Raw genomic sequence first — 9,998 nt, forward strand, 5'->3', positions numbered from 1 at the left:
TTGGGTGATTCGTAAAAAAAAAAAAAAAAAACAAAAAAGATCTGTACTGAAGGACTGACAGCCAGTTAAAGTTGCAAGGGAGGAATGGAAAGTTGCCATGACTGATAATGGAACTGTTCCGGTTGCTCTGGCTCGTTAGGAGCGTGGCAATGCCAAAGAATAGTATAAGATTCTTCGATCCATGGTTGTGTTGGCGGGGTGGGGGTTTTGGGAAGTGGAAGGGGTCAGGAACGTCTCCACATTTCATTTCGATCCATGTCCGGGGAACAATAAAGTGATCTGTCAATAAAGGACATTGAAGACAGAGTCTTCAAACGATGTCACTGTAGCAGTTCAGAGTGAGAGAGGGGAATCCAAACAAGGATAAAGAGGGAAGAGGGAAGAGGGAAGAGGGGGAGGTATCATTCAATTTAAGACTTCCTCTTCGATAATACCAAGTAAATTGAAGGGTGATGATGAATGTTACACTTGTAACCAAATGTAACCTTTTAATACTGTTGTTGCCGCAGTGCGACAGCCGACTGGTACGGTGACTATACCCAACTCCCCTTCTTGGGGGCGGTAATGGTACGGTATAAGGGAGGATAAACAATGATGTGCAGGTCTAAGCCTCTTTCAGGCGCTCCTTCGGAATCCACTTGGGTCTCATTCTCGAACCGAGCCTCGATCCCTCTGTTCCGCTGCAGGTTCTTGGTGAAATGAGAAAGGATGGTGAATGGAATGCCAACGGAGAAAGGGATCGACATTACCAGCCCTTGAGGGAACCCACTCGCTAGTATCGATTATTTTGTCGAGCCCTTTAAGCTCTCGCCTTTCCCTCAACCACAGCCTTATCTACTGCACTTCTGCTTGCAAATTTCCTTCTCTTCAATTTCTTTTTCATTCCCTTATGCGATAATCGACTCTTTACGCAGGGGTTGACTCGAACCATATCATTCAATTATGCGGATCTCTGGGATCTGCACCGTGCTCTTCACGGCAACCTCAGCCGTCGCCGTCGGTGTCAATCCCTTACCGGCTCCGCGTGAGATCTCCTGGGGTTCCTCCGGTCCCAAAGCCATCGCTGGAGAGCTGCAGCTGCAAACTAAAACTGACTCGCATGATGGTATTGTGTCCGATGCATGGTCTCGTGCATGGGAGACCATAGTCGCCTTGCGATGGGTCCCCGCTGCCACGGAAGCTCCCATCTCCTCCTTCGAACCTTTCCCAACCCCCACGGCGGGCGCTTCCAGAAAAACGAAGCGCGCCTCAACTTCGCTACAGTATGTTAATGTACAGGTCGAAAACACGGAGGCCGATCTCCAGCACGGCGTTGATGAGTCTTACACGCTCAATGTTGAGGAAGATTCGGATAGCATCACGATCAACGCCGAGACCGTCTGGGGTGCACTGCATGCATTCACCACTCTCCAACAGCTGGTCATATCTGATGGACACGGCGGTTTGATTATCGAAGAGCCAGTCAGCATCAAAGATTCTCCGCTCTACCCCTACCGTGGAATCATGCTTGATACGGGTCGGAACTTCGTCACCCTGCCCAAAATATTCGAACAGCTAGAGGGCATGTCTCTTTCGAAGCTCAACGTCTTGCACTGGCACATAGATGATGCGCAGTCTTGGCCTATCTGGGTCGACGCTTATCCCGAGATGGTCAAAGATGCTTACTCGCCCCATGAGATTTACTCGCGCAATGATGTTCGCAACATTGTCAATTATGCTCGGGCTCGTGGTATTCGTGTGATCCCCGAAATTGACATGCCCAGTCACTCCTCCTCAGGCTGGAAGCAAGTTGACCCCGAAATGGTTACTTGCACAGACTCCTGGTGGTCCAATGATGAGTGGCCTCTCCACACCGCGGTTGAGCCAAATCCTGGTCAGCTTGACATCATCTACAACAAAACTTACGAGGTCGTCGGCAATGTCTACAAGGAACTGTCGGACATTTTCCCTGACCATTGGTTCCATGTCGGAGGAGACGAAATCCAACCCAACTGCTTCAACTTTAGCACCCACGTCACTAAGTGGTTTGCCGAGGATCCTTCGCGCACGTACCACGACCTGGCTCAATACTGGGTTGATCATGCCGTGCCTATTTTCCAGAACTACAGTCAAGAACGCCGTCTGGTTATGTGGGAGGACATTGCGCTGTCCGCGGAGAATGCACATGATGTGCCCAAGAACATTGTAATGCAGAGCTGGAACAATGGTCTAGAGTACATCTCGAACTTGACAGCTAGAGGCTACGACGTCATCGTGTCCTCCTCTGACTTCCTGTACCTGGACTGTGGTCACGGAGGCTTCGTCACCAATGACCCGCGGTACAATGTAATGTCCAATCCAGATGCCAATACCCCTAACTTCAACTATGGAGGCAATGGAGGATCGTGGTGCGCCCCTTACAAAACCTGGCAACGGATCTACGATTACGACTTCACCCTCAATCTCACTGAGGCGCAAACCAAGCATATCATTGGCGCGACGGCTCCTCTCTGGGGCGAGCAAGTTGATGATATCAACGTGTCCAGCATGTTCTGGCCTCGGGCTGCAGCTCTGGCAGAGCTCGTCTGGTCCGGAAACCGCGACGCCGATGGCAAGAAACGCACCACGGAGATGACCCAACGTATCCTCAACTTCCGTGAATACCTCGTTGCGAATGGTGTTCAGGCTCAAGCTCTGGTTCCGAAGTACTGCCTGCAACATCCTCACGCTTGCGATCTCTACCGTAACCAAACTGCAATTCAGTAAACATAGTTGCTCACTTGATTGCGCGTGTACTTTGGTTTTATTTTTGGGTGGTTAAGCAATAGCATGGGGATGTACATACCAACCTTTCGGATACCACCCTTTTGTCAGGGTTTTCAGTGTTACTTATCTAATTTTGATTAGCTTCTTACCAGCCACATGAAATCGAGCAGCTGGTGTGTGTTACAATCCAGGAGATATTACAAACCCTACGGAAGCTTCATGGTTGAGATATATAGGTCTAAAAGGTGCCATTCTCCATGGGAATTACGGTAGTCAATATACAGGATTTCGTAGGCAGGGCGCTGCAGCACCAATAGGAAAGAAAAATTGGAAACTTGATTAGGCAAGAAGAGTTTGGGTGTCAAATCGTTTCACAGACCCATCCGCATGGGTCGTGGTGAGTGTGGAAGGCGTCAATACGAATAAACCACCTCGACGATCAGTTGAGCTTGTGGTGCCGCAATACGTTGAACGAAAACGTGTAGTGTGTGGCCTTTTCTGAAGAGGGCGCAGAAAGAGGCTGAGCAACACTGGGCGATCATAAGAACCCAGTCTCTTCTCCCCTTTTTCCAAGACGACGACGTCAGTTCCTTCACCTCGGGAACAAACTCATTCTGAGACTGTCTTCTTCATCATAAGATAATGGCGGATCCATCATCCCAAGTCTCCTGGCAGAGTGCCTTTTGGGCACTTGTGCCACTTGCCTTGGTAACCATGTTTCAGCCCTCTGGCAGAGTCTGCGGTTTACACCCAAGGCTCAGGACATATCTCCGTGGATCGCCGTTCATCTGTGCTGCTGATAGTCTTGCAATTCTCTTTCGTTTTGCAACTTACTGGATCAGCGGAAGATCGCCATCCCTCGCCGCCCAAATGATCCTTTCCATTCGCTTCTCAGCAATTGACAATGCAGAGGACGAGCCCTCCGAAACGGTACGGGACCTTGAGAAGTTAACCATAATCCGTTGGGTGGGATTTCTCATAGGATCCTTCTCACAAGCTCTCAAGCTTACCGCTATGCAAGGCATTCCGTGGACAAGATCATGGGGGTACTGTTATCTCACCTCGTTTGTCGTCATCGAACTTCTTAATTTACTTGCCCACGTCGTGGAGGACCTCCCGACAGCCGAGCTACAGCCAGGTATATCCGAGGAGATACAACGTTTACTATCCTTTGTGGAACGATGGCTGGGCTACCTTGCGATAAGTGCACATATAGCTTTCCTGGTCTGGGCAATGCCAACATGCTGGGGAGAGAACTTGTGTAAGGTGGAGAAAGAAACTTCAAGACCATTGCAAGCCCTCAGTCTGACGGTATTCTCGTTGAGTGTTTTGGGTGCCTACTATGTACCCAAAATGTGGTTACATACCTTGGGTACTGAAATCCACGTGCATCCCTCCCCCTCCCCAGGATATCCATTGTTTCTCATGGTCCTCCCACCAGATTTTAGTACGGTTAAAGGCATATTGTACGAGACGGTAGCGAGAATGCTACCAAGTCAGTCTGCCCTGGTTCTACCTATAGTCTATACCGGCTTGGTCATGGCAACCATTACCTGGGGGTCTAGCTTTGTGGTCTTAGGGTGGTTCTTTGTCATTCCGTTCATAACCAGATCATTTGAAGCATTTGATATGGCTATGTTCTGGTTGCCTAAACTGATGTTCTTCGTTCTCTCAGTGGGGGGAGGCGGACTCTTATGTGCGTTCGGATTATCTAGGTTTCCAGTGCTGCGAAGGCAATTGTTCTTTCTTCCTCCTATGCAATCTTCTGGTATCTCTCAACCTGAACTACAAGCTTTGGGAAATCTTGTGATATTTTTCGCTACTTTGACGATTACCCCTCTCTGGTATGCCTGGCAGTATGATCCTAAGGGAACAGTCAAGCCCAGCTGGACAGAGAGGCTTGGTTGAATCCATTGCCTTTATCGAGTTCTAATTTCTGGATACATATATCAACGTACCGTTCAATGCTATCTTGAAAACATAAACAAGAAATGTACGAGAAGTTTGATGACTTTAGACAATGATAATAGTGTAGTACAATGTAAAACGCTATTCCTCACGTATACATTTCCCGTAGAGGCGTCGACAAAACATAAAGATTAATGTAAACAGCGATCCAACTTGATATGCTAAATAACAACTCGCTGCTATCATTTCATATCATCATCACGGAGAAACCAAGCTCACATCCAGCAAGGACAAGCGCCAGCTCCCATCCATAATCTACATCAATCCTAAGAAACGGCTTCACCGACCCCACACCACACCAGTTCAGTTTTCTAGAGTCTACGAACGCAGTCTTAATAAATCGCCATTATTCTGTCTCTCCCGATATGCATAGCAATTCACAACCATCTGCATCTAATCAGGATAACTGTTGGAAGACTCGGGCCGTCTTTGAACTTCTCATGAGCCGTAGCTCATAGATGTGGACAGTAGATGGTGCTTATAGGTATGTACCGAAGTGCACACCCTAGATCAAGTCCCTATACCCCATTCTATGATAATGACAGGCGCCATCCACGCTCTTCTCTGATAGAATGATACAATACAACGGATATCCATGGCCAAGAGTAAACAATTTCAATCAACACTACTAGGGACTACTGATAAGAACCCAACAAGAGACTAGTCCTCTACAACCCACTCCCAAGGTACTACTCCTACCTCAACAAACACACTATCCAACTACTACCAAGGTACATACCATTCATACATACTAAAACCTTCAATATACAATAGACAGCAGAGAGCAGACAACAGACAACAGACAAAATAACCAACGAACCCCAAAAAGGCCTTCTCCAACCAATTAGACCCTCAACACCCCTCACACGCCACGACATGGAACCAAACAACCAACCACAACAAGCCCCTCACCAGAGATCTCCGCAAGCAACGAAAATCACAGTTCGCAGAACAACCACCCTAGCAGCCAGTACCCACCTAAGCCTGTCCAGTACCCATCCCTCACTACGCTACCTAACAATGGCCTTCTTTGCACGTCCCGAGAGAGGTTCCGCATAGTGAGGCAACAACAATAACTGGCTTAGGTTGGGTGCTCAACTACTCAAGAGGAAGGCGAAGTTTGGGCCGTGTAGTGGTGGTTTCAGCTCGCCATGTTTGCCAGCCTTGGGGATTTGACTGTGTATCGTTCTTAGATGGATGGAAGGATGGAAGGGGGGTGTGGGTACCCGTAGGAGGGAGGGGGCTGGGTTGGTGTTTTGGCGTTGACGTTGGGATATTGGTGTGTATGTGTGGGGTTCAGGGGGATTCAATGGAGGGATGGATTATCGGCATTTCTGTACGTTACCTGCAGATTGGGGGGGGGATTCACGGAAGTAATGATTGGCGTGTTGGCATCAAGTCGTACATTTTGGTCCCTGAGCTTTATGGTTTAGGGATTGTCTTCCTTGTTAGATTGGTTTTAGGGGAGAGGTTGGCGGGTCGTGCGGTTGGGTATGAATCGATGTCGATGATCATTGATTTTAATTTTATACATTCTAGTAAGTTATTTTTATTGGGATGAGGTTTGTTTTACTAGGGGTTTTAGTGTAGTTCTCGGGGTATCAGGACATACTGGGTAAGGTCACTGATTAAGTTGATGGGATTTGATTTATCGATCGATTAATCATCAGATCCACGAGTAAGAAAAATGATGTCGATGGTGCACAGGGTCATGTTACACTTTGGACGAACTTGTTGCTTACCCCATTTCTTTTTCTTTTTTATTCTTATTATTATGATGATTTTTTCGTCACTTGATAGGAGGCATCTTCCTTAATGCTGCTTTCTTTGCTTTTTTTCTTTTTTTCTTTTTTTCTCCCTCGTCTCCTCCAGGGCAGTGTTAATGAGGGGTAATTGCCTTGCGCAGCATCTTTTGCCACTCGTCTAGATGGGGAGATGCTCCGTCGTGGACAGTCTGGCGTCGTGGCAGGAGCTGGGCGTATGAGGTTAGTTGATTCAACGGGACTAGTACGTAGTAAAAAGTAGTAGATGGACATTGGGTTGGTTGATTGCTGGAATGCGTGTTGAGGAAGACATCACAAGTCCCGATTAGGCAATGGGATCGCTTCACCCTTCGTTATCAGTGGGTTAATGGATGACAAAAGGTTCCCATCCTCCGAACTAACTAACAAGCTAGCTAACTAAACTACTAATCCCATCGGTTGGCCTCGATAGCTTCGGGCATTGACTGTTCGGCGACCATATCTATCCAATCAAATCTGGTCCGCACCACCAATCCCTCGTATCCTCAAAACGCCAAATATGATAACCGTGCAGTGACATGCGGTGAGAAGAGAGTTGCGGAGGCCCGATAAACGGTAAACATACAGTCTGACAGGTAGTGCCCACGAAGAGTAGTTACAGTATCTGGTCGCTGAGTCTGTGTGATATGCACAACGCAGGAGGAACTCAAACTGCGCCTCATGGGTTTTGACAGCTGCAGGCGGGCTCTCTCTCTCTGTCTCCCGTTCCGAGTCGGCGAAAAGAAAATTTCTAGGAAGATCGATGGAATATACTTTCGTCTAGTCTCCATATGTGTCTGTGTGGAAAATCCGTCTCTATGATGAGGGTCCTTTTTACAGATCATACCAACCGAGAGGTCATGTCCTCTCAATCAATCTACATAGCAGAGAAAAATATATATATATATATATATATATACAGATGATGAAAAGCAGACTCAAAGAGTAAAACGTAAACAAGAAGGATCTCGGGGGGGGGATCGATCCATAATGGCGGAACGAACCCGCGCGAAACTTCCCTCCCCGGATCGCAATCCACGAACCTCAAATGGCGGCCTCCTGTTGGCTAGCCATCTCACTCAATCCACAAGGGCACCGATCCTTCTGCCCTGCAAATCAGATCTGGAAAGCCTGACCGCTGGCTCCGGCTTCAATTCAAAAGGGAAGGGAAAAAAAAAAAAAAAATTCCCCCTCACGATAGGAAATATATTCTTCATCAATCAGTATGGTTATGTGCAAACTGACTAACATATTGCAGACTTTTTCACACATAAGCCACTGCGGAATTCGTTGAAGGGCTTGCTTGGCTTGGCAAGCCTGCGTTTCGTCAGAAGTCTGGACCCGGGGATGCTTATGTACTTGCTGCTGCTGCAGAAAAAATTTCCCACTTGCATTGTGTTCCTATGGCATTGTCCATGGAGGATTTCTTTTTTTCTTTGTTTCTTCACTTTAATTTTATTTCTACATGCTGATTTTAGAACCCGTCATATGACCCCTGTCATCTCCATTTTTTTCCCTCAAATAAATACTCCGTAGATGAAAAAGAAAATTAAAGATCAAGAATAACAATGCACCTAAAATCGGGGAAGCCGAAACTGACAAAGATGACACTGCCTTCCATGTGCGAAACCGGGGAGACTAAAGGAGTACGTAGCTAGCGTTAGTGCGAAAAGAAAAATAAGAAACCAAAAAAAAAAAAAAAAAAAAAAAAAAAAAAAAACCCAAAAAAAAAAAAAAAAAAGCCCCAACCCGAATCTCCCGGTGGGGAATCAGATCTCGGAGAAGAACGAAAGGAAAACAAAGGTCCATGCCGTCATCGGGAGAGGTCCCTGAGGTAAAGTGACCTAAAGTGTCGTCACAGACTTTGTGTTTTTCCGCGGCCCGATTTTCCCGTGCAGTTTGAAACTGTGCCACATGTGGTTTCCCGATCGGGTTACTGTATCCTGATCTATCCACTTTAATCACGCTGAGCCACAAACTAAAAAAATTGCTAGTTAGCGTGTTCTCTTTTCTAGTTCAGGCCCACTACTTTGGTGAAGTCATGGTTTGGGGTTTTCCGGTCGGCCACTGCCTGCCCTGTGATTATGGGTTCGAGTTTAGCGTGATTTGCGTACGGTGAAGTTTGGTATGCTTGGTTTCGGGGAAGAATACCAGATTGTGGGTATGTAGAATGATCTGAGTGGATTAAGGTAGCATACGGTGTGACCCTACCGACTACCCCTTTGGGCAGGTAGTATTTCTTGCAACAAGGTACTCTCACACTATATTAGCGGTGGTCTGTGTGTGGAGGATTGTGGTGTAGGTAATAAAGTATATTATCGCCGGTTTAGTTCGAAGGGATTGATGGTATAACGTATTCTAGACCGGACTATGTGATATACCCCTGTATAGCACTAACGGACGCACATCAGTGAGAATAGAATCAGCTGTCACAAAAGAACATACATAATGTATGCACTTCGAGGACCGCGGTGGCACACATTGCCACCTTTTATATTACTCCTACGGGCAAAGAGACAAGTATGCCGCGCAGGACGCTTCAGCTTTGGAAGAGTAATGAGAAGGTGATATAGGTACTTACTCCCTGTCGCAGATAGATCAAGCTAGATAGTGGTAGAATCAGAAATCTTATGATTTGGGATGGGAGAGATCTCTGTCAATTCTCCTCGGAAGTCATTTCCGACCGACCGTGTTCGGTGGGGTTGATTCGGCTAACCCAAAACTGACAGAAGATCGCAAATGTCAGTCTCAGCACCATTTGTACTTTTTCTTAGGTCAACATTCGAAGAACAAATATATAAACCCAGGAAGAGAAGTTCAACCAAACCATTGAGTGACAGGCGGCAGACGGGGGGAAGAGAATTGAGATTCCGCCCGAGTAGCGCCGATTGATTAAGCAAGCAGTCTCACTAATGTCGACGTTATTGCCCAGTGAAAAGCGTGCATTAAGCTAGCGCCTAAGGCGTCCTGTCCAAGCTGGTGGCAAATCCAGGAGATCTGGTGCGGACTGAGCCCTCAGGATGATCGACTGTGCTGGATTACCTTTCATCTATTGGATGATATGCAAAAAGAAATACAAAAAGGTTGAACAAGATCAGGTTGCACTAAGATCGGAGATGTTCGTCATGCATGTTGGGAATACCTTCCACCTCTGATATTTGCGTTCGGAGTGTATGGACTAGTATCGCGAAACCTAGTAGATCCATGGTTCAATATTTTACTGGATTATTGGCACGGGGTTTAGTATTAGTTTCACACGGGTAGCACATACAGTACATACACGGCCATATTCATTGGACATACTTGTACGGAGTAGTACACCGTAAAGTCAGAGGCAAATATTGACATTAACTCCCACTGCTGTAGGTGAACGAGTCCCGCATGATGCCAGTTTTAGTCCGTCGTAGCCAAGACCATTCATCTCTTGGAAAGGACCAGCGTCTGCTGATCGCGTACTACTAGTATGCACTGTATGTACTGTAAGTTGGTTCGCCCTGCATACAC

At 46.9% G+C, this 9,998-nt stretch overlaps 3 protein-coding genes across 3 annotated transcripts; all 3 read left to right on the forward strand.

Moving 5' to 3' along the window:
• The first annotated feature begins 844 nt into the window (after positions 1–844).
• Positions 845–3,066, forward strand: BDV38DRAFT_218477 (beta-N-acetylhexosaminidase). Its single transcript, XM_032052751.1, has one exon. It carries the CDS (start codon positions 943–945, stop codon positions 2,743–2,745), a length of 1,803 nt encoding a protein of 600 aa, XP_031917048.1. The 5' UTR covers positions 845–942; the 3' UTR covers positions 2,746–3,066.
• BDV38DRAFT_218478 (uncharacterized protein) lies at positions 3,067–4,770 on the forward strand. The gene has a single exon (XM_032052752.1). It carries the CDS (start codon positions 3,388–3,390, stop codon positions 4,651–4,653), a length of 1,266 nt encoding a protein of 421 aa, XP_031917049.1. The 5' UTR covers positions 3,067–3,387; the 3' UTR covers positions 4,654–4,770.
• Positions 4,771–5,388: 618 nt separating this feature from the next.
• BDV38DRAFT_238381 (uncharacterized protein) lies at positions 5,389–6,281 on the forward strand. The gene has a single exon (XM_032053668.1). It carries the CDS (start codon positions 5,999–6,001, stop codon positions 6,272–6,274), a length of 276 nt encoding a protein of 91 aa, XP_031917050.1. The 5' UTR covers positions 5,389–5,998; the 3' UTR covers positions 6,275–6,281.
• The last annotated feature ends 3,717 nt before the right edge of the window (positions 6,282–9,998 follow it).

Source organism: Aspergillus pseudotamarii, assembly GCF_009193445.1.
Source record: "Aspergillus pseudotamarii strain CBS 117625 unplaced genomic scaffold BDV38scaffold_9, whole genome shotgun sequence".
Taxonomy (NCBI): domain Eukaryota; kingdom Fungi; phylum Ascomycota; class Eurotiomycetes; order Eurotiales; family Aspergillaceae; genus Aspergillus; species Aspergillus pseudotamarii.

What these genes read in the sequence shown, in the direction of transcription:
- BDV38DRAFT_218477 (XM_032052751.1), top strand. Translation starts at nt 943, where the DNA reads ATGCGGATCTCTGGGATCTGCACCGTGCTCTTCACGGCAACCTCAGCC.
- BDV38DRAFT_218478 (XM_032052752.1), top strand. Translation starts at nt 3,388, where the DNA reads ATGGCGGATCCATCATCCCAAGTCTCCTGGCAGAGTGCCTTTTGGGCA.
- BDV38DRAFT_238381 (XM_032053668.1), top strand. Translation starts at nt 5,999, where the DNA reads ATGTGTGGGGTTCAGGGGGATTCAATGGAGGGATGGATTATCGGCATT.